Here is a 23,877-nt window from a genome sequence, read left to right as displayed (position 1 = left end):
GATCGTCTTGCTAGCGCTTGACGTTACGCCGGAACATTCCCCCTCCCCCTCCCCGCCCCCAAAGCGACGGACCGTCGTAGTAGTATACTGAGCGCCACCACGGCGTGGGAGGCAGGAGGGTGGACACTGCGCTGTACCGGAAGCCGTGGCCGCAGGGGACGTCAGGCTTCCGGTCGTACCCCGCCATCCGGCCTTCCTTCTGGCGGAAACGTTCCCCGGAAAACGACCAGAAGAGTACGCGTCCCCCTCCTGAGGCCAATAGCAAAATGTCGAAGACGTGGGCGGGTCCAGCTCCATCGGTAGGATGAGAGGAGGCGGAGGCTCCGTCTCCATGGGGTCGTCCCGCGGTGTCGTGATGACGCCCCCTGTGGCAGATGCTGTGGCCGCGGTGTCCTCGGGATCCGTGATTCTGGGGGGAGAGAGACGGAAGGATCACCGTGCACATAACAGTGGCGAATTTGATTGTAATGTCTGCGCGCAATCCGTCGAAGCCTGAAATGAGATACATACATGCGCCAAGTTGACGAACGATCCCATCCTCGTCGCAAGTGTTATGTTCTGCCCACTCGTCTAGTATAAGGTGCCTAGGAAGCTGCTTTCTCGGATCGCTAGACAACAATTCAAGCAAGTCGTATAATAGAGTTTATTACAAAAGGAAAAGCTTTAGAGGAAAGGGGAATGAGTATTACAAAAGGAAAAGCTCTAGAGGAAAGGGGAATGAGAATTAGCTGGGTGAAGACTGTGTGTGTGTGTGTGTGTGTGTGTGTGTGTGTGTGTGTGAGAGAGAGAGTGTGTACAAAGGATGCCAATATTAACCTGCAAGGGAAAAAACTGACGCTGGTCAAGAAATTTAAATACCTAGGCTCTAACATGCAAAGTGATGGAGGACTGGAGGCGGAAGTACAGCACAGGGTAAATAGTGGATGGATGAGCTGGAGGAAACAGCGGAGTACTGTGTGATAAGAAGGTTAACTGTAGAATGAAAGGTAAGCTTTACAAGTCTGTGGTGAGGCCTGCGATGCAGTATAGTTCAGAAACTTGGCCAATTACAAAAGCCCAACAGTAAAAGATGGATGTGGCAAAAATGAGAATGTTAAGGTAGATGAGTGGGGTGATACGAAAGGATAGACTAAGGAATGAGTACATCAGAGAAACAGTGGAAGTGGGGCCCACAGGGAAGAAGATCCAAGAAAGTAGGCTAAGAAGCGTCCTGGCAGATTAAAACTGTGTGCCGGACCGCGACTCGAATTCTGGACCTTTGCCTTTCGCGGGCAAGTGCTCTACCAACTGAGCTATCCAAGCACGACTCATGCCCCGGCATGAGCCGGCATTAACACTAAAGCTAGACAGATACGAGGATTGGAAGTTAAATAGTGGCAACTATTTATTCACAACCGATACAAAAGAGTTTACATGTTTGCACCTGTTACTGTCCTTCAAAGTAGTCACCAGCGTTGTGTAGAACCCGTTGCCAGCGATGTGGAAGGCGTAGTGTACCGTTAGCAGAGCCTGTTCTGTTGCTGGTGTGAATGGAGCGGTCTACTGCCTGTCGGATCTCTGGAACAGTACTGAAGCGAATGACACGATGTGGTTCCTTCGTCTTCGGAATCAAATCAGAGTCACAAGGACTTAGGTCTGGGGAGTATGGTGGATGGTACGGTATTTCCCTGCCCCATCGACCGAACAAAGCAGCCACAGCTTTCGCCGTATGCGCCCGCGCATTGTCGTGCAAAATGATTGGCGGGTTGCGCAGAAAGTGTCGCCGCTTCTTTCGCAAAGCTGGTCGCAAGTGATGCTCCAAAAACGAACAGTAATACTGTGCATTGACGGTCTGCTGTGAAGTAACGTAATGTGTTCGGATAACACCATCACAGTCGTACACGAGAATCACCATAATTTTAGACCGCCCCTTTCGCACCGTTAATAGAGCAGGCTCTGCCAACGGTATACTACGCCTTTCACATCGCTAGCAACGGGTTCTACGTATCGCTGGTGACTACTTTGAAGGACAGTAACAGCTGCAAACACGCATCTCTTTTGTATCGGTTGTGAATAAATAGTTGCCACTGTTTAAGTTCCAAACCTCGTAAAATACTCCCCCAATTGCCCCGATACCGAAATTTTCGTACCCAAACATTTCCCCAAGGTTTCCTTTTCTCTGAAAGTTTCCTCAAAAAATGTTTCCTCAAAGTTGAGAAAAAAATCTGGAATCGCTGGTTGTGAGAGGCGGTGCTCCGTTAGGTAGCGGTTAAAGCAGTTATTGCGGCATGTGTGCAAGGCTGGAAATATACTCAAAATCTAAGGCTAAGGATTAAAGACCAAAAATGGCAACGTCGATGTTGGCAAAAATACCAGGCTGATTGTTACCAGAGTCGAAGATTTTTCAAAACATGTCTCGTGACAACACTTTTACGACTTGTCCAACTTATCTGTGGTGTGTGTGTGTGTGTGTGTGTGTGTGTGTGTGTGTGTGAGAGAGAGAGAGAGAGAGAGAGAGAGAGAGAGAGAGAGAGAGAGAGAGCGCCTTGGTGTGTTGGTTAAAAGGAGACCATCTTAGTTCATGCACACAGTCAGTGTGTGTGCTAGAGCCGGCCGTTGTAGCCGAGCGGTTCTAGGCGCTTCAGTCAGATACCGCGCTGCTGCTACGGCCGCAGGTTCGAGTCCTGCCTCGGGCATGGGTGTGTGTGATGTCCTTAGGTTAGTTAGGTTTAAGTAGTTCTAAGTCTAGGGGACTGAGGACCTCAGATGTTAAGTCCCATAGTGCTTAGAGCCATTTGAACCATTTGCGTGCTAGACGCAATGGTCTGAGGGCGATTTCGCATTACAGCAGGAGCACTCCCGCGACCATCTACGCGCCCTGAGTGCAAACTTGTACGTCGGTCTGGTGATTCGACCTGTTTTGCTGCCATGCAGGGGGTGTTCACCAACAGGATAACGCTCGCCCACATACTGCTGTTGCAACCTAACATGCTCTACAGTGTCGGCACATTGCCTAGGCCCGCTTGGTCACCAGTTTCGTATCGAACACACATGGGGCAGCATCGGACTAAGACTCCAGCATCCTCCACAACCAGCATTAACCTTCCCTGTAATAATCAACCAAGGCATGGAATTCCATCCGACAAACTGACATCTGTGCGACACAATGCATGCATGTTTGCATTCAACATTCAGGCGGTTTCACCTGTTATTGATGTAGCAACATTTCACTTTTGCATGCATTAACCTGTGATCTTGCAATGTTAGTCGCTTTAATATGTTACCTAGACAAATTTATTTCAGAAATTTAATTTTTTCCGTCATTGTACAGTGTTTTATGAATAAATTTGGAAGTAAAGCTTTTGATTTGACGCCACTAAGGCTCTGTACAGTGTTTTATGAATAAATTTGGAAGTAAAGCTTTTGATTTGACGCCACTAAGGCTGCTTGCGTGTCGTTTGAAGAGTTCCCCCGTCAGCTGCCAAGTGGTTTCTTAGAGTCCTTCTAGACCCAAAATCGGAAAACATCTCTTCTTAGGTACAGACTGCCGTACGGGCATAAGTTGCTGTCTATTTCTGTGTATTTTGTCGTGTCCTCGTCGCTGTTAGTTCTGTAGCTTCTCTTCACCATTTGTTTGTATGTACTTACTGTAGACAGTTCATTCATACTCTTACGTCTTGTGGGTGCAGTCGAGGACAGCTTCCTGGGGCCGCAGGAGCCGCTGCTGCTGGGGCATATCAAAGAGGAGCCGCCCGACGTGCCGTCGACGTCTGCGTCGCCGCCGCCGCCACCATCTCGCTTTATCCGCCCTACTCTCAGGGAGCATCAGCAGCAACCATGGCCACGCCGCCAAGGTGAGTACTTCTTCTAGCGTTGAGCAGTCCTAGAACCGAGAATTCGATGTAGATTCCAAGATGCTCTCGAGAAATGCCACCATCTCTTCAGCCCACATCCGAGAACATGCCTCTCTGGTTCCTCCTCCTCTTCCCCCCCCCCCCCCCCGTCCCCCCTCCGCCGTGTCACATGTCGAGTACGACTCGTGTCTGCATCACTTGAAGCCAGAACGAAAAAACTTGTTTATAATACAGGGTGTATACGACCCGGGAAATCCGGGAAAACCCGGGAATTTTTTCATCCGGGAGAAAGCGGGGAAAAATCCGGGAATTTTTCGTAATTCCGGGAATTTTTCATTGTTTTAACTTTCAGTTAAATTTTTGTAATTTTGACTGCAGAGTTGATTGTCTAGCAAAGAATGTTATTTTATGTGCTGCTGGAGAATGATACTGCAGCAATAAAATATAAACGAGAGGGAAAGAAAATAAAACTTTAGTTGCAAAGGAAATGTGCAATTTACGAGAACAAAACACCGTGCACGCACAGTCTGCAGATCGTAAAAATATGTCAAGGGCCGTAGGGCGCAGACTGTAATTCTTCGTAACAATAAACTGCTTGCTATGAGCATGACGTCGCCACTGTTCACATTATGTTCGTTTGACCAATTGCCAGCGGTCTGTTGCGCATGCGCATTTGACTCGCGTATAAGCAGTACCTTCTCCCGCTACTTGAAGTTTGGCTAATGGCTATTAGCTGTATCGGTAGTAGCAGCAAGCAGCCAGATGCAAACGACAAAAAATTTTCTCGCGCGCCCTAGCTGCCAGATTCACGCTTGCACAGAGTTGTGGGGAGGGGGTTAACCTCTACGTGACCCGTGTTTACGTTAAGTGATTTCGCTGCTTGCATTCGTGTACAGCTCCCACGTCAAATGAAAACAAAACGGATTTCTGTGGCCGGGAGCTATCAAGTGAATTAAAATACATTCACATTATTACGGAGGGGAAAAATATATTTTAAATTTCAGTTTTCTGATTTTATTTTATTTTCAAGTTAGTAGCAGTCAAGCATTAATCGCCCTGCAGAACAGTGAAGTTATTTTTGCAAGTTTGCTAAAGAAATTTGGCTTTGTTAATCTTTTCGCCGAGGCAATCATTTTATTTGAAACTAAGTGTTTCATTCTACAGTATTGGCTAGTTCCAACTGTTCGCTGAATTTCAAATGCACGTTATCTTCTGCCATACATGGCATTATGCCGTATTAAAGAACCAAAAATGAGATCGTAGAGTACTGGTACTCCAAGAAAGTTTACATCCCAAAAACCACACTGAAAAGCTTAATATCAGATGGGACCTACTTCATTGTGAATCTGGAAAAAGCCAATTAGCACTTCAAGCCGAATTATGCATTTAGTACGGTTTACGAAATTTCGATGCTCTTAGGAGTATCCTCTGATGCCCTGTTTCTTTTATGGTGTAATGTAAGCTCTCTTAGTGCTTTATACACACGAACATGCGGGCTTCCTACACCACTGCAGTTGCACACGCACAATAATGCATTTTCTGGCGCTCTCTGGCAACTGGTAAACCGAACCTATTTCTAACAGTATTGCGAACGGTGGTTAGAAAAGCGTTACTTTCAAAGTAAATTTCTTTTTACGCAAGATGAATTATGTTTCGTGTGAGAAAGTGGGATGGATATCTAAATCACAGAGCGTTCGAAACTGAACAGTTTGAGGACCAGCCACTTACAAGAATTTCGAGCCGAGGCATTTATGTCATAATTTTAAATTTACTGGCACATTTGTGTGATGTATCTTAAAGTATAACACACGCAATAAAGGTCAATATTACTTGTGAAAGCTTAGCTTCTATTGTAGCGTGTTAATCTTAGAGACCAATATTATATGTGAAAGCTTAGCTTTTCTTGTAGATATATGGTACTGTGTACATTAATGTAAACCGTTAACTTTTCCTCTTGTGTGTGCGCGCTATGTAACCAGTAATCTTGCTATTGGCTGACTATAACACGTGTCCTATGCTCAAAATAGCTGCTGTCATCGGCTGGCGACATCTCGTGGCTTGAGATACGACTCGCTTACAAAAGGACGTCGCAACCTCGGTTGCAACGCTCCGGAAACTGACGCGCTGTGTTTGGTGCAATTCGAATTTATACTTTCGTAATACGAAATTATGCAGCGTATATGTTGCTGCAAATCAAAGGTCTTTCCAAAACTTCTTTCCTTTTGTTTTTAATTAGAAGTCTCTCCAAAACTTCTTTGCCCCGTCTTTTCTTTCTTTTTCCGGGAAGTTCTACGCGATTGTATGAAACGTTAACCATTCAAAGGATTGATAAGTTTTACAGTTCCGAGGGAAAATCTACCGAAAACCTACTGTCACTTAGCACAGAAAAAGTTTATTTTCGCCCTGGAAAAAGCATATTTTTTAAACGGGATATCCGGGAGAAATCCGGGAATAATTCGGGAATTTTTTTTCCTTGTCCCCGTATACACGCTGTAATAGTGTGCTTGCAGAGTTGTTGTTTGCATTTTATGCACAATATTTCGTTGCTCGGCCCAGGCCCGTTCTTTAGGTGCTGCGAGTTTTGCTGTTCTGTACTCGCTGCCAGGTCTCGCAGTGTGTTATGAGTCAAGGCAGCGAGTACACGCAGAGCAAAACTCGCATTACCTAAAGAAGGCGGCTGGGTCGGCCATCATAATGTTGAACACGAAGTGAAAACAGCAGCTCGGCAGAACAGCCGGAAGCACACTATTAATAAAGAGCACCGAGAAAATGCGAGAGGTCAGTTGTTGGTTTTCCTCGTAAAGGTTCTCGGATGTGCATTCGTATCCGTTCGTTTCTAGTTGCCTCTGACATGGAATTGTTTACAGTAAATAACGCAGCGTGGATTAGTACATTTAAATAACAATATTCGATCATACATGCTTACATTTTCTCAAGCATAATAACACATAATTTCGCTCGGGATACACCCATTAATTTTCACAAATGATAATGGAAACAGGAGAGGATTAAATATTGTGAAAATAAGCTGTTATGTAGTTACTGAAATTGTCTTATTTTCAGTTTAATTCTAGACTTCAGGTCTCAGAAGTTTTTAAGTCTCCTTTGCAACAAAATGATCTCTCACTAATTTTCACCACAAGTAAATTAGTACAAAATTGTAGATTTTCGTGCAGTGTGTTACTTGATTTCGGAGAATTACAATTTTGAAGAGCACTGAAAACAGCCATTATCAAGGGGCGATGTGAGACTATCGTAAGAGAGACAATATTTTTTTACCAGTTTTCTCATAATATCCAATACAGAGATGTGTGCAAAATCGATTTTCTATTGGTGAATCCTACTGCATTAAAAATTAATAGGCTTAGGCGTGGAACGTATTATATGCTTAAAGATATTGGTTTGATGCAACTCTCCAGGCTAGTCTGCCCTGAGCAAGCCTCTTCATCCGCGAATAACTACTGCAACCAACATTCATTTCAACTTCCTTACTGTGTTCATCTCTTGGTCTCCCTATACTGCCCCTATACCCCACTACGTTCCAATACCAGTTTGACAATTCGGAGACTCCTCAGAATGAACCAAGCCCTTCTTTTAGCCAAGTGGTGCCATAAATTTCTTTTCTCCCCAGTTTTAGTCCTCTTCATTAGCTGTGCGACTTACCCATCTAATTTTCAGCGTAATTCTGTAACACCACATTTTAAAACCTCATGTTCTCTTCTTGTCTGAATTGCTTATCATCCACGTTTCACTTTAGTACAAGGCTACCTCCAGACAAATGCTTTTAGAGAAGACTTCCAAACGCTTAAATTTATGTTTCAGTGTCAGCAAATTCATATTTGCGGAAATGCTTTCATGCTATAGCTAGCCTGCTTTATAAAAATGGTTCAAATGGCTCTGAGCACTATGGGACTTAACTTCTGAGGTCATCAGTCCCCTAGAACTTAAAACTACTTAAACCTAACTAACCTAAGAACACACACATCCATGCCCGAGGCAGGATTCGAACCTGCGACCGTAGCGGTCGCGCGGTTCCACATTGTAGCGCCTAGGACCGCTCGGCCACTCCGTACTTCAACCATCATCAGTTACTTCGCTGCCCGAGCAACAAAATTCATCTACTACATTTTTTGGTTTCCTAATCTACTTTTCATTCTCGCCTGACTTAGTTCGACTATAATTTGTTACCTTTCTTTTGGTCTTGTTACGCTCATCTTACCCTGGGTGACACTAGTCGTTGGATACCTGCAAATATCGTATGAAACCTCCTTTTCCTCACCGTAGTGCAGCAACACGACATGGCATGGACTCGAGTCATTGGAAATCCCTAGCAGAAATATCGAGCCATGCTGCCTGTTTACCGGTCCAGAATTCACTTTGCGGTGCAGGATTTTGTGCATGAACTGACCTCTCATCACGTCCCATGAATGTTCGATGGGATAAATGTCGGGCGATTCGGGTGATTAAATCATTCGCTCTAATTGTCCAGAACCAAATGGTCTTCAAGTAGCCGAACATAACCAGTTCCAGTCAATGATCGGTCCATTACATATAAACACAGCTCATAGCATTATAGTGCCACAGTGGCTTGTTGACAACTTGTGTTCATGGCCTCTTGGGGTCTACACCGTGCTCGGACCGTACATCAGCTCCTATCAACTGAAATCGGGACTCATCTGACCAGTCTTTTAGGGTCCAGACGATGTGGTGACGAGCCCAGGAGAGGCGCTGCAGGCCGTGTCGTGCTGTTAGTAAAGGCACCCGCGCCGCTCGTTCCTGCCATAGCCCATTAACGCCAAATTTTCCCGCATTGATCCAATGGATAAGTTCGTAGTACGTCCCACATTGATTTCTGCTGTTATTTTACGCAGTGAAACGTGTCTGTTAGCACTGACAAGCCACACAAATGTCGTGCTCTCGATTGTTGAGTGAACGCTGTCGGCCGTTGCGTTATTCTTGGCGAGAGGTAACGCCGGAAATTGAGTATTAGTGTTACACTTTGACAGTGTGAATCTCGGAATATTGAATTCCCCGACGATTTTTGAAATGGACTGTCACATGTCTAGTTCCAACTGCCATTCCCCGTTGAAAGAACGTTAATTTTCGTCGTGCAGCCATAATCACGACGGAAACGTTCTGACATGAATCACCTGAGTCGAAATAACGGCTCCGCCAACGCACTGCCGTTTTATACCATGTGTACGCGATACTAGCGGCGCCTATATATGTATACAGGGTGTTACAAAAAGGTACGGCCAAACTTTCAGGAAACATTCCTCACACACAAATAAAGAAAATATGTTATGTGGACATGTGTCCGGAAACGCTTACTTTCCATGTTAGAGCTCATTTTATTACTTCTCTTCAAATCACATTAATCATGGAATGGAAACGCACAGCAACAGAACGTACCAGCGTGACTTCAAACACTTTGTTACAGGAAATGTTCAAAATGTCTTCCGTTAGCGAGGATACATGCATCCACCCTCCGTCGCATGGAATCCCTGATGCGCTGATGCAGCCCTCGAGAATGGCGTATTGTATCACAGCCGTCCACAATACGAGCACGAAGAGTCTCTACGTTTGGTACCAGGGTTGCGTAGGCAAGAGCTTTCAAATGCCCCCATAAATGAAAGTCAAGAGGGTTGAGGTAAGGAGAGCGTGGAGACCATGGACTTGGTCCGCCTCTACCAATCCATCGGTCACCGAATCTGTTGTTGAGAAGCGTACGAATACTTGGATTGAAATGTGCAGGAGCTCCGTCGTGCATGAACCATATGTTGTGTCGTACTTGTAAAGGCACATGTTCTAGCAGCACAGGTAGAGTATCCCGTATGAAATCATGGCGGTGAATCGAGGAAGTACAGTACATACTGACGAAATTAAATGAGCTTTAACATGGAAATTAAGCGTTTCCGGATACATGTCCACATAACATCTTTTCTTTATTTGTGTGTGAGGAATGTTTCCTGAAGGTTTGGCCGTACCTTTTTGTAACACCCTGTATATTGCTATCCCATGACTCCTGTTACCTCAGTGTGTAACCTATTTTTGTATTATAATAATTCCAATCTCAAAGAAAGCAGGTGTTGACAGATGTGAAAATTACCGAACTATCAGTCTAATAAGTCACAGCTGCAAAATACTAACGCGAATTCTTTACAGACGAATGGAAAAACTGGTAGAAGCCGACCTCGGTGAAGATCAGTTTGGATTCCGTAGAAATGTTGGAACACGTGAGCAATACTGACCCTACGACTTATCTTAGAAGGAAGATTAGGGAGAAGCTAACCTACGTTTCTAGCATTTGTAGACTTACAAAAAGCTTTTGACAATGTTGACTGGAATACTCTCTTTCAAATGCTGAAGGTGGCAGGGGAAAAATACAGCGAGCGAACGGCTATTTACAATTTGTACAGAAACCAGATGGCAGTTATAAGAGTCGAGGGACATGGAAGGGAAGCAGTGGTTGGGAAGGGAGTGAGACAGGGTTGTAGCCCCTCCCCGATGTTATTCAATCTGTATATTGAGCAAGCAGTGAACGAAACAAAGGAAAATTCGGAGTAGGTATTAAAGTCCATGGAGAAGAAATAAAAACATTGAGGTTATCCGATGACATTGTAATTCTGTCAGAGACAGCAAAGGACTTGGAAGAGCAGTTGAGCGGAATGGACAGTGTCTTGAAAGGAAGATTTAAGGTGAACATCAACATAACCATAACGAGGATAATGGAATGTAGTTGAATTAAACAGGTGATGATGAGGGAATTAGATTAGGAAATGAGACACTTAAAGTAGTAAAGGAGTTTTGCTATTTAGGGAGCAAAATAACTGATGATGGTCGAAGTAGAGAGGATATAAAATGTAGACTGGCAATGGCAAGGAAAGCGTTTCTGAAGAAGAGAAATTTGTTAACATAGAGTATAGATTTAAGTGTCAGGAAGTCGTTTCTGAAAGTATTTGTGTGGAGTGTAGCCATGTATGGAAGTGAAACATGGACGATAAATAGTTTGAACAAGAAGAGAATAGAAGCTTTTGAAATGTGGTGCTACAGAAGAATGCTGAATATTAGATGGGTAGATCACATAACTAATGAGGAGGTATTGAATAGAATTGGGGAGAAGAGGAGTTTGTGGCACAACTTGACAAGAAGAAGGGATCGATTGGTAGGGCATGTTCTGAGGCATCAAGGATCACCAATTTAGTATTGGAGGGCAGTGTGGAGAGTAAAAATCGTAGAGGGAGACCAAGACATGAATACATTAAACAGATTCAGAAGGATGTAGGTTGCAGTAGGTACTGGGAGATGAAGCAGTTGCACAGGATAGAGTAGCATGGAGAGCTGCATCAAACCAGTCTCAGGACTGAAGACTACAACAACATAAGTGCGTAACGGGTTTCTCATTCAGGAGTCGCATTTGAATATCGTTTGTGAGAATATAATTTTATGCCTCATGTAAGAACGAGAGGCTTCTCGTGGCGTGAATCGAAATTCTGCTAGGATTCTGGCTCATGGAGATTATAGTTTGTTTTCCCGCCAGTTTGTTGCTAGCGTTGGTCGGAATCCGAAAACCGCGATGCGAATCTGTGCTGGGTTCAGGGGGTTCGTACTCAAAGCCGTCTAGGATCTCAACGGCCCCAATTCGCAGCTCGTGGTCTAGTGGCTATGAATCACGAGACCCTAGGTTCGATTCCCGACCGGATTGGGAATTTTCTGTGCCCGGGGACTGGGTGTTTGTGTTGTCCTCATCATTTCATCATCATTCGTGAAAGTGGCGAGATTGGACTGTGTAAACATTAGGAATTTGTTCGGGTGCTGATAACTGCGCATTGGCGCGCCCTTCAAGCCAAACATCATTATCACTCGATGCGTCAGCAGAGACAACGGCGTCGACACTTGTGCTCCCAACGACAACACTGGAGACAGAAGGGCCACCAGTAGTCTTTCCAGACGAGTTCCGCTTCTGCGTGCACCACGATGCACGTCCCCGTTTGTAAATACTCGGAGGAGAACGAACCTTGTCACCTTGCAGTCGTCATCGTCGTACGAACCGAGCACCAGCGTTATTATATGGGCTGCCATCGGGTACACAAGACGATCATCCATAGTTGGCGTAGCCGGTAATTGGGACAGCAGGTCTTACAGGGAGCGTTCAATAAGTGAAGTAACACATTTTTTTCTGAAAGCAGGTTTATTTCATTCGGGATTCAAATACACACATTATTCCCACTCTTTTCGCAGCAAAACTCCATTTGTCAGCACAGTCTCCGTTGAGTGGGATGGCCTTACACAACCTTACCGGGAGAGCCTCTATGCCCGCTTGGCACCCGTGTACCGAACGACGCCAGGGCCAACGTCTTGTTTCATCAGTATCTCCCCATGATTCACGTACTGCTTTACGTGGAGTGCATCCTTCGTCGGGCTATACAGATGGAAGTCGGAAGGTGCGAGATCAGAGTTGTAGGGTGAATAAGGAAGTATAGTACAGTGAAGTTTCGTGAACTCGTCTCGAGTACGCAAACGTGTGAGACCTTGCATTGCCATGGAGAATGAGAAGTTCGTTTGCAGTGCTGTGGCGACGAACACGCTGAAGTCGTTTCTTCAGTTTCGAGAAGGTTGCACAATACACATCAAAGTTTATCGTTGCACTGTGAGGGAGGACATCAAACGGAGTAACCCCTTCAGAGCCCCAGAAGAGCCGTGTGCGGCCTTGAACTTTGGAAGAGAAGTGGTGTGGCGCCGCTCCACGGATTGTGGTTTTGTTTCCGGGTCGAAGTAATGAACACATGTTTCATCGCCTGTGACGATGTTCGACAAAAACTTGTCACGATCAACCTGTCAAACAATTATCCTCAGATGGTCATTGAACCGTGATTTATTTTCAAAGAATATTGTTAAGAATTTACTTTATTTACTAGCGATTCATCAAGAACATTAACATATTTAATCACACTATGTAAGCCTGGAAGTAGTTGCCAGGGAGTAACTGATGCTATCATAACCTAATTCCTTTTAACAAATAGGAATTTTATTCACTTTAATAGAGCCTAAAAGCATTTTTTAAAAGAAACAGATTTAAAATTATAATCAGAAAGCACCCTCTAAATATCAAAGTTACAGTTTATTCAGAGGCAGAAAGAAACAAGTTTTGACTGTATGAGCTTTCGGGCAGAGAACCTTGCCACTCTCTTTTGGCACGGCTGTAGTTACGACCGCTCACAACGGCCTTTGAAAAACTACACTGGTGCAAATCTGCAACACGCCAGATAACTTTAAACTAAGAGTTTTAACAATTTACACAAGCACACAAACTATGCACCCCGGTAGGAGGGATGTAAATGGTACAAAACACAATTAAAAGATTAACCTTGCAGCCGAAGGTGCAACTTGATTTTAACTTGTAAGAAGAGTCTAATGGTGAAAGGATGGCAACTTCACATACTAAAATGATCATTTAAATAAAAGCCCATGAAATGCAATCTTATATAAAATTCTACAAGGTTGGCCAAACAATAGTTAAGATGCTCTACAGTACACAGATACCGCATCTCAAGATCATAGGCAATAATATCAAAGTTTCCAAAGATCAAAACATATTTCAGGTATTAGGCCGTTACACTCCAAGTAATAAATTCGTTAACACACCAAATCCGACAAACATGACAGAGACAGCTACTAACGTTCGGTAGATTGATAGGGAGATTGCCAAACAACCGTAACCGCAGGTTGCTCTTTCCCGCCCCTAGTCCACAAGGGAAAAACGGACGACCCAGTTTATAAACCACCACCTTCCCGCGGATGGGCAAACGGAGAAGAATGGTGGGACGACCCCAAAGCAAAACGGCTGGTGACCTCACCAAGAAAACAAGTAGAATTTAACAAGAGTAAATCAAACAACATATCATCAATCACTTAGCTACTAATAAACTGCGATTTCTCGAGAAGACCTGGCGCAGCACCCCAAAATCGTTCTCCCGAACCGTCCGCTGCCAGCCGCTTCAGCGGACGAAGAAAGGCGCGCCGATCTCCCGTCTCACGACGTCGCAGCTCCCATCGGCCAGAGTGATGTCGTGGGTTGACTCCTGTTGCCGTCGTTTCGACCGCGAAGTCACTACCCCTCGCCATACGCCGCGGCCCACTGGACTCACGTGGCGACCTCACATGCGCCCGCGGCCCACTGGACTCACGTGGCGACCTCACATGCGCCGACGCTCAAGGCGGACAAGTCATCTTGTGTCTCAGTGCGCGACCGACCAACCGATCGATTCAACCGCCAATGACTATTGCCTGAGCAAACTCGAGCAGACTGGCGGCCTAACGCGCAGCCTCAGATGCAGGAACTGGGCCCCGATCGAGCGACTACTCGCTGAGTTCTCTTACTGGCGGAGCGAAAAGACTCTCATTTTACCGGCTTTAAAGGTTGATCCGAACGACAGACATACTAGCACTCCGAACGACAGACAGACACTAACTGCCTAACACATGCGGACGAGAGACAGACCCAGACTGACCGACTGGCGAGCTCATAGCGCCCCATAAATGCACGTGAACAGGCAATCTTTCCCCTTTCCCACCAGAGCTGCGATTGTCACAGCGGCGCCACCGCCAGAAACGGAGGGCGACTGCTTCACACTACGCGCTGCGGCGCGCTCTTCAAAACAGCAATTTTTACCACGGCTCAGTCATCAGTTTCTCTTTATGGTCTTCTGTTAAAATAGGCGTCGAGGAACCCATCTTTGAGTACCCCACTAGGTGGATGACTGTGTCAACACTACCAACGGTGATGTCCAGTTGTACAGCGAGGCATTCGCCGATCACCTCGAATGAGTGTGTGCGCACGTTCCAACATTGCAGGAGTCAAGAGTTGTGTGCGGCCCGCCAATACGCGTTAGATCGGGCAGAATTGCACGACTTAAAAGTTGCGATGATGACGGACGCTCTGCCCAACGACTCACACTGCCTTTGTTCACTGGCCTCCGTAGACATTCTGGAAGCGTCTATGAATACCTCTGGTTTTCCGCCAAACAAAGCAGTGAGAGCTCTCTGCCTGGAACGCACCTCCATTACGACCGCCATTTTGGAGACTACGTATAGCGCCGCCATCTATCGGAACTTCATGAAACTGTAGGAGATGAAGCGGGAATATTCCAGAAGCTCCGCAGCAAATTCCCCCGCTTTTGAACTGAAATTGGCCGAGAAAAAATGGGGTGAATTATTTATTGAACGCTTCTCGTATATTTCTGACATGTTAACGCCAACGGCTGTGCTGTCTTCTCTTTGTGACTGTGACGTTTAATGCAAGATCGCATTTACTCCTGATGTCCTCATGTCCTCAATATTGAGGATGTACCAGTTTTCATTCTGCCAAGCACATTATCCAAATCTCACACTTGTTGAAAACATTTTATTGTGAGTTGCCGAGAGGCGGACACGTCACCACAGGCCAGCCACGACGACTTAGGACTCTGCTCTAGAGCTGAAACAGCATGGAATGGTGCAATCGAAGCCCAGTTCGCGTCGATGCCCAGTCGGGCTAGGGCCCATGTTGCCGTCCTGGATGGCAATTCAGTGAAGTAATTCTGGGTTTTGACGCAGACGCTGAGTTTCTCATTTGCACTGTATTGAGGATTTTACTCCAGAAAAGAAGAGCAGAACCGTAATGATCTGCCGCCCTGAGCGACACTATTGACGGCACAGTTCGCACTCAAATTATCGCGGACAGAGGGGCTAAAATGTTGCTGACAACGAGATGTCATCGAAATGAGAAATTTGGAGACCACGGGGACGTTTCTTCACAACTGCCATAGATGCATTAGCAGTGTGCTATGTTGTATCATCCTGTTGAATACAGACAGACAAACACTCCACGTATTTATCCGTCGTCTCCACAAATCTGGCAGAACGAACGTGTTCGCCTTGTGTACCACAATTATTACTGTGAATATAAACCCCGCGGACCTCGTAAATTTCACTTATGAGACTTTGACATCCATACTCAGTACACTAGCAAAGAAAATACAAGCAGGGGCAATCGAGGCACTTATCGCTGCTCAGAGCTATGCTGTAAAATAAATTCTGTTGGTGACAGTGCTGTTTACACTTTCCGCCGCTACGCTGTATCATTGCACTTGTTGACGTAACCGACAGTCACATGGCGCAGCGTGTGAATTGCGTCACGCGCGACTGCCCCGCCTCCTCCGTAGCGGGCCGCCCCCTCCTAGTCTCATCCCTACCCACTGCCATGTGCGTCGCCTAATCAGCAGCCGGAAGGCGTGACGTCACGGCCTGCTCGGCTAGCCTCGGCTCGGCGCCGGCTCCCGGTGTCGATATTCGTGTCGGTACCGGACCGCAGCCATGTCCTCGGCCTACAGAAAGCGATCGTGGGTGTGGGAGCACTTTCAAGCTCTTGGCCGTGAGAACGTAGTTTGTTTGTTATGTGGGAAGAGGCTCGTTTTTTGCTCCAGCACATCCGGCATGGCCAAGCACATAGTGTCGTTCCATCAAGAGGTCTTACCGGAGAGCTTCCAAAGCGCAGAAACAGGTAAAGCAAAAATACGTATTTCACGCGACAACTTTTTCCAACAATCTGCCCGACGCAGTAAAATTGAGACGCAGTTTGCGGCTGGTATCCTTTCCTGGCTAACTTCGATCAGCATGCGTTTGTCACTGTACAGAAAGACTTTCAGATATGTCAGTTTGGCTTGAAATCAACAGTAACTTTTTAAATGACATAAAACTCCAATTATTTGGAGGATCTATTAAGATGTTAAATTCTTTGCGTTACATGTGGAACAATACTTCCTCTTCCCATTGTATGCGTTATCATTCATTCATAAATTCTTTTATTCTTGTAGATAAGAACAGTGTCGCAGAAATATTCACGAGAAAGTTTCGCTTACTTACCAATTCGATCGCAGAAAATATGCACGGAAGATTCGACGTACACAAAGAAGAACGATGTTTTTGAACAGGAACTGTGATAGACTGACAGAAATAAATGATCAGTTGGTTATCTGCAAGGCTTATGCTATTGCCTTAAAAAATTGCTGGCAAAGGAAACCGATACTAGTTCTTCACGGGTTTCCGGGACGTCACATGCTACTCGCGACCTCGCGGAACCCGATAGTTTCTTGTCAGCTACAGAGGACGACTCCTTGCCGGGATTGGTCGTACCACTGACGTGGTTTCGGATTGGCTGGCGACTAGAAGCCAAAACAGTCGCCATGTTGAAACTTACTGCTTTCGCCGTATTTTGCAATTTCAGGGCGCAATTCCCATAAAAACTATATTTTGAGATATTTATGACCTTTGTTCGCTAAAATGCGCGTTTTTAGCTTTGATTGATGTATGTGCAGAAGATAATCATCGCCGATTGAGAGGTTAATGGACGTTTAATCTGCTACCGCTGACAGTTGTATGCTTTCTTTGAATGTTTACTGGATACCTTCAGATGAAGAGATAAACATGTCCTCCAGTAACGTGTGGCGGTATTTTGAGGTCGATAACTGCCAGGATACCAAGGCAATTTGCCAGTTGTGCTTCATGTCTGTCTCAAGAGGCCTGAACAGTCGTAGGCTGGGAACAACCTCCTTATGGAGACACATGAAGAGTTATCATGGTGCAATGATAGTGCCAGACACTGAACATGTATCAGGTACGTTATCTTTGATAGCGCGTAAAATATTTTCGCAGCTTCGTTAGCTGCACAGCTGTCGACTTTCGGTAAGATAGCCCTCACACATTATGCATTTTCCCCGTAGCCGTTTCCGCGTAGAGTACCCTAAATTTCAAAGCAGCCAGCTGATCATTGACTAACATTGGTACAGTCTGCGCATGGAATTACAGTTTCATATAACCGAGCGTTGCATTGACGATCTGTCAGGCGGCTACACTGCTGAGTAGTGAAAATTCTGACCGCAGGAGGCGCTGCTGTATCGGCAGTAGAAATGCGTGAGAATGCAGTGTACTGCAAAGCATTAACTGTGATACATCACGCGTTTGCAATTCACCGAAAGTAAGCTAAAATTGAGTGCTGTAAAATAGATATGCCGCAGAAATGCTGCGTCCCTGGTTGCAAAAGCAACTACTTGACAAATTACAGAAATTTAGGGTATGTGCCAGTATTTAGATTTCCAAGAAATTACAGACTTAGGCAGATGTGGCTTGACGCGATAGGTAAAACAAACTGGACGCCTTCGTACAGTTCTGCTGTTTGTTTAAATCATTTTAAAACTTGCGATGTTGTTGGAAAAAGTTGCGAAGTTATCGATGAATGTAATCAGTTACAGCGTCGTATAAGAACGAAATTGAGAGGAAATGCAGTGCCTTGTGTGCAGCTACCTGAGCCTAATTTCAGCGAACGCTATGGCCATCAGATAAGGAATTTTGTCGGAGGTAGGTAACAGATTACGCTTGTCCTAACATCGAGATAAATTGTGTGTCAGTACATTTTCCGTCCGTCAGAGTGCGCATCGATTGCCGCCATGTTGTCAGTGCTGCGTGTTTCAACGCAATAGCCGAAGGCGGGAATTAATGTGGAAAATCTGTTTTGTTTGCAGCCTTGCCTAAGACCACACACACAAGTAGCGCAAAAAGGAAGTGTTTTTATTCATTTTTAAGTGAAGTTGTGTATGGCCAGGCTCATCGGGAAACAGCGTAATATTTGTGCGTGTGTATATAGTATAGCTGTGTAACGCTTCCGAAGTGTGCGCTAAATGCAAAGTAGTCTATTTTGGTGAGATAATCGGTATTAGGTAACTCTGACCGATGACATCTCTAGATTTCGCTCGATGGAGCATGACAAGGTCGAAAACTGTCCTGTCGTTGGACCAAAAGGTTGAAGTCATTAAAGCTTTAGAAACTAAAAGTCAGATGCAGGTAGCACTGCAGTATGGTATTTCACAATCCTCAGTCTCCCGTATTAAATCTAGAGAATGTGATATTCTTGATAATTGGCAGTTGAGACGATGTTCAAAAAACAGTTACAATGCGACGGATGTGAGCTCAGCTGACACTGACAGTTCGCAGTCATTAGAAGACCGCTGTAGCAGCGGGAAAAAAGCAGTCACATCCAAACAGGCATATGATAATCAACCTGCATCGCCTCTGTTTCTCAGAGCGATTGGATCTTTACACAACTTTAATGGTGAGCATACCAGCAGTCATGCCACTTCATTCAGTGCCTTTTTTGTAGTGGCAAATCGTTTAGAAAATGTGTTTTGTGTTATTCCTTGAATGAATGTTAATTTTTATGCCGTGTTTGTTATTTCTGTTTAGAATTTGCTAGTTGTTGGTTCAATGCGTTTGTGTAAGTCAGAAGACATCCACCCCTTTTACTTCATCGCAGTATTGTAGTATCCTTTGCAGAACTGTCATATTATTCATTTAATTTAACACAGCGAAGCATTGGTTACGCAGTCACGAATGAGGGGTTGTGTTTCATATAATTTTGGTGTTTGTATTATTCAGTGACTGCAGCAGATGATCTTGACGTGACCAGCTATTTTATGGCTTTCAACAACCGAACAACAAAAAACAGCAACTTACATTATGTCGTATGACATTAAATTGACAACCTATTATACTAAATTCGATACCTAACTTACTTTATCTTCACCTATAACAGGAATTAACCACATATAGCGTATTTAATATTTGAATTTAATATCACTCCGCTTTTTGCTTAATTTTTTATATACTAACGATTGGCAATTATTTAAGGCAAACCGAGCGACAAATACCCCTGCAATAAAAGCGAAGTAAATATTGGAGGAAAACAAGACTTCCAAAAGTTATCCCGGTTTGTGATTTCTGACATAGTTACATAATTTTCTTAACAAATTTTATACTGGTTGGTTGGCAGATATTCAAATAAAATTTCCATTTATGTTTACTACTTGCTCTTGCATATCACGTAGTTAAAGATATAAGTTTCTCTGTGAAGACCACGGATAACTTATTTTCCTGTCTGTGACCAATTAAAATGCATAGTCTTTGATAGTGTTACTGTGAGTTATACATGAAGCCCAAGATACATACATGTAATATTGTTTTAACTCCACATAAAATGCTCGGCGAGAATGAATAGAAATTTTATCACACACGGTACTTAACAGAACCAATTTTCACTGCCTGTGCAAAAGCAGTAACAGTGTATGGTCAATTGCTTTTATTCTCTCAGGGAATTTTTCAAAGACTAAAATCCATGTGAAATGTTCACTTTTCGACCAGCTGAATTTTTTACTATAGTTTGCAAGAAGGTAATGTGTTTAATGTCTGTGAGAATTACAGGTTCTTTGCAGTCTTTTTTCGTAATATTATTTGAGAGAAACACTTACATGATGTAATTATGTGATTGTGTGTCAATGCTGTGAAGGTTTTCACATAGTACATCTTGAATAGATGTCATGTAAGGAAGGTTATTAATATTCAAATTAATTTTAATTTAATTTGTGCTTCTCCAAATTTCTCTGTGGTTTGCTTTTCTGGTTACTGTAAGCAAAAATGGATAATATGGGGAATAGATTACTAATATGTCTATTCACATCTTAGTTACTGTTTATTTCTATGTAAAAGTACATTTTAATAGCTCCTTTCTGGTATTTTTTATCACTGATTACCTCAGAACTCCAGAGAGTATTTCATCCAACATTGTCTAGAGCTTTTCTCTAGATCTACAAATGTTTCGAAATTGTTTGCCTTTCTTCATCCTCTCTTCTAAGGAAACATTTTGTTTCAATGGTGCTTCATCTATTCCTGCATTTCTTGCTTGCTTCATTAAGCCATTAAGAAGAAAATGTTCTTTTCACTGCAGAAAATATGTGAATGGGTTTTGATGTGGTTTAGTGATGCATTGTGCATTAGGCCTATACAGCTATGATGATGTTTGTTGATCATAATTTGTCCTTGAATTGTGTATTATTCTAATAGTATATTTACTTTGTTGTGTAAATTATTTGTCATGAGATTTAAAATGGACTCTTCAATCCAACCTTTTGCCGAGGAATTAATTTTTAAGTCCCCATATATTTCTGAACAACACTTCTATTTAGTTATTTCATATAAGAATAGATCAAATTAATTCATTCAAAACACATGTTTTGTAGTAAGCAATAATTATTATTTTATTCATGTATGGGCCACAATATATATGCAAAGGAGAGGCAATCTACTCTAATAGTTATGCTGCTCAACTTGATTGATTCATCTATATTTTGGCTCTACTTTTGCTTTCGCCATTCTGTAATCGCCTTTTCCAAACATAGTTAAACAGTAATGAGATAAGTCCATCTCCCTGCCTAACACCAGTCTTTATCAAATGGTTCAGAAATTTCTCCCATGAATTAAACTTCAGAGCTAGTGTCAGTTAACGATTCCTTAATCAATGTTAGAGTTTTATTATCTAGCTCTTGTTCCTTTAAAATTTGGAAAAGAGATTCATGATCAACTGAGTTGTAGGTCTTTTTAAAATGCTCAAACGTACATACAATATTGTTACCAGAAATCCTTTGTGTCTAAGGATTAGTTTTAAATTAAGAATTTATTCTGGACAGGTCTGTTTGGTCTAAAGCCTGCTTGGTATTCATCAGTTTTAGGTTCTAACTGTTCTTAGCCTTGATCAAGTAAACAATGCAAGAGAATTTAGTATGTGACTGGGAGAAGAGAGATTCCTCCGTAATTATTAACATCAGTCCTACCCCGTTTTTTATGCAATGAATGAATTAGGGCAGTTTTGCAGTCCTCGGGTATTTTCTCTCTTTGCCAGACATGCCATGTTAGTTGAGTGATTTCTCTTATAGTGTTAGGGCCAGCTGATTTTAGTAATCCTGCAGTTACACGGTTTTCTCGAGATGCTTTATTTTGTTACTAGTTTGCTGTGGTTGGTATTTATTCGCTGGTTCTGACAGTTCAATAGTTTTTCAAAATAATTAGCAAGTACCTTCCAGTTTTCCTGGATGTTAAGAGCCAAATAGCCATTTTCATTTTTGGAGCAAAGACTTCAAGGTTTGTAACCAGTTAGTTTTGTTTTGGATGTTTTATAAAAGTTTCTTGCATTGTTCTTTTGGAAGTCTTTTTTGATTTCGACAAGTTGGGCATTTTCGTAGTTTCCTTCAGTCTGTCAGATGAATTTAGATGTTCCTTTTCTTACAGTTTGAAAAGTGTTGTAAATATTTTCAGTTTTGTTATTATTCCAGTTTTTGAAAGTCTCAGGCCTAGAATTAACCACTGTTTCACAAACCACTTTCCTCTAAGGGCGTTTTTATTTCTTTCGAAGTGGAATTGAGTTGTGCGTCATGATAAACTTTTCTCTTACGCTTTGCTAATTGTGGCTTGTTTTTTGTCAAGTTCGGTTGTTAGAATTGGATTATTTTAGTAGTGTCAAATTTTGGGATAACATTTTTTGTTTTGAAGAGTTCTTGAGGTTGACGTTTTACTTTTATTCGTATTAAATAATGAGCAGAATCTATATTAGCCCCTTTGCTAAAATTTCTTTGTAGTTAGGGTATGAAATTGTTACAAGAAGTCTTTGGCAATTTTGGTTTGTCCATTTATGCGTAGGAAATCCACCACCGTTTTCTTATTTTTTTCCTCTTTACCAAATTGAGCATTAAAATCACTCATTAAAATTTTAACATGGTTTGAGGGAATTTTCAAGATGATTTCTAATGTTTCCCAAACTTCATTAATTTCTTCTTTTTATCATTATCCTCATTGACTGGCATATGGGCATTAATTAAAGTGTGTGCCCTATTTGCACATTTAAGAGAAATTGTCATTAGTCTATTAGTAATGGGTTTTACCTCCGTTATTGACTTAAAAATAATTTTGGAGACTGCAAAAGCAACTCCGAGATGGGGTGTATTATTAAGTATTCTTTTATCAGTTTTGCTTGTAAAAAGATGGTAATTCCCAAAATCCATGGTGTTATTGTCTATCATTCATGTTTCTTGAAGCACCAAAATTTTGATCTTCTGTTCTTTTAAGTATCTCCCATTTTGTGAAGTTTACCTGGTTGCAAAAGTGTTTGTATGCTATGTGTTGCAGAAAATATATTTGTTTTGGTTTTAAACTGGTCAGGACTCACCTCTGTTGAATCACACTGCTTTATCACCTGGCCACCCCAGAATCCGAAAGACCAGTTGCGCCAGTAATACTGGCAGTGGATTGACCACCTTGGGTAATAATGTGTTTATCGGAATGCTCCATGGTTATTGTATCTGGAATCAGGTGGGGTTGGGTAGAGACCCATTGAGTGAACTCAGTGTTAAGACTGGAAGTGTTAGTTCCAGAATATAAATTTCAGCTGTACCACTGGCGAACGCACACTGACCACTTTGCCACTTGCTACAAGACAGATGCAAAGTGGATTTGGTTTCGCATTGCCTTGGTCTGGGACTGCTTATTCTGTATTGCTTTCCACTGTATCTGGTGGAATGTTTGCTATCTGCCACCTGTGACCCATCCAATACCCTAGGCAATGTCGGCTTCTTAGACTTCTAGTTTCTCAGAAAATTATTTTGAACGATTAGTTCACGAGCCCACTGGAAGCATAAATGGTTGCGAAAGCATACTTGGCCTATTAGCAACAAATAATCCGGGACAAATAGTGAGTGTTGTGACGAATACAGGGATTAGCAATCACAAGGCAGTTGCTGCTAGGCTGAATAATGTAACACCTACAACCATCAAAAATAAACACAAAGTATATCTATTTAAAAAAAGCTGATAAAAATGCTCTTAACGCCTTTTTTAAGAGACAAGTCTTCACTCCTTCCGATCTGATCATGTAAGTGTAGAAAAGTTGTGGAATGTTTTCAAAGAAATAGTTTCAACAGCAGTTGAGAGATATATACCACATAAATTAACAAGTGATGGTACTGATCCCCCATGGTACATAAAATGGGTCAGATCGATGTTACAGAAGCAATGAAAAAAAGCATGCCAAATTTAAAAGAACGCAAAATCCACAAGATTGGCAAATTTTTACAGAAGTTCAAAATATGCTTCTAACAATTTGCACAACGAAATTATGTCTCAAAATGTG

The 23,877-nt window shown here is 43.1% G+C and overlaps 1 protein-coding gene and 1 long non-coding RNA gene across 10 annotated transcripts in view; one reads left to right on the top strand and one right to left on the bottom strand.

Moving 5' to 3' along the window:
• The window catches only part of LOC124545007 (protein bric-a-brac 1-like), a 467,428-nt gene that overhangs the window by 301,542 nt on the left and 142,009 nt on the right, over nucleotides 1-23,877 (top strand). For 6 of the 9 annotated variants that reach the window (XM_047123771.1, XM_047123774.1, XM_047123769.1 and 3 more), the window contains one exon: nucleotides 3,669-3,833. In XM_047123771.1, the coding sequence (XP_046979727.1) occupies nucleotides 3,669-3,833 (165 nt within the window). Of the gene's footprint in view, nucleotides 1-3,668; nucleotides 3,834-17,955; nucleotides 18,228-18,269; nucleotides 18,979-23,877 lie in introns of those variants that run through there. The other 3 variants (XM_047123778.1, XM_047123772.1, XM_047123783.1) reach the window with 3 other exon arrangements.
• On the bottom strand, nucleotides 4-16,910 carry LOC124545009. Its single transcript, XR_006967584.1, has 3 exons — nucleotides 16,737-16,910; nucleotides 3,654-3,862; nucleotides 4-409 (listed from the first exon to the last, which is right to left on the bottom strand). It is a non-coding gene; the product is annotated as an uncharacterized LOC124545009 (long non-coding RNA).

The sequence above is a fragment of the Schistocerca americana genome, chromosome 8 (assembly GCF_021461395.2).
Source record: "Schistocerca americana isolate TAMUIC-IGC-003095 chromosome 8, iqSchAmer2.1, whole genome shotgun sequence".
NCBI classification, from domain to species: Eukaryota; Metazoa; Arthropoda; class Insecta; order Orthoptera; family Acrididae; genus Schistocerca; species Schistocerca americana.
This window is presented reverse-complemented; position numbering and strand designations above follow the sequence as displayed.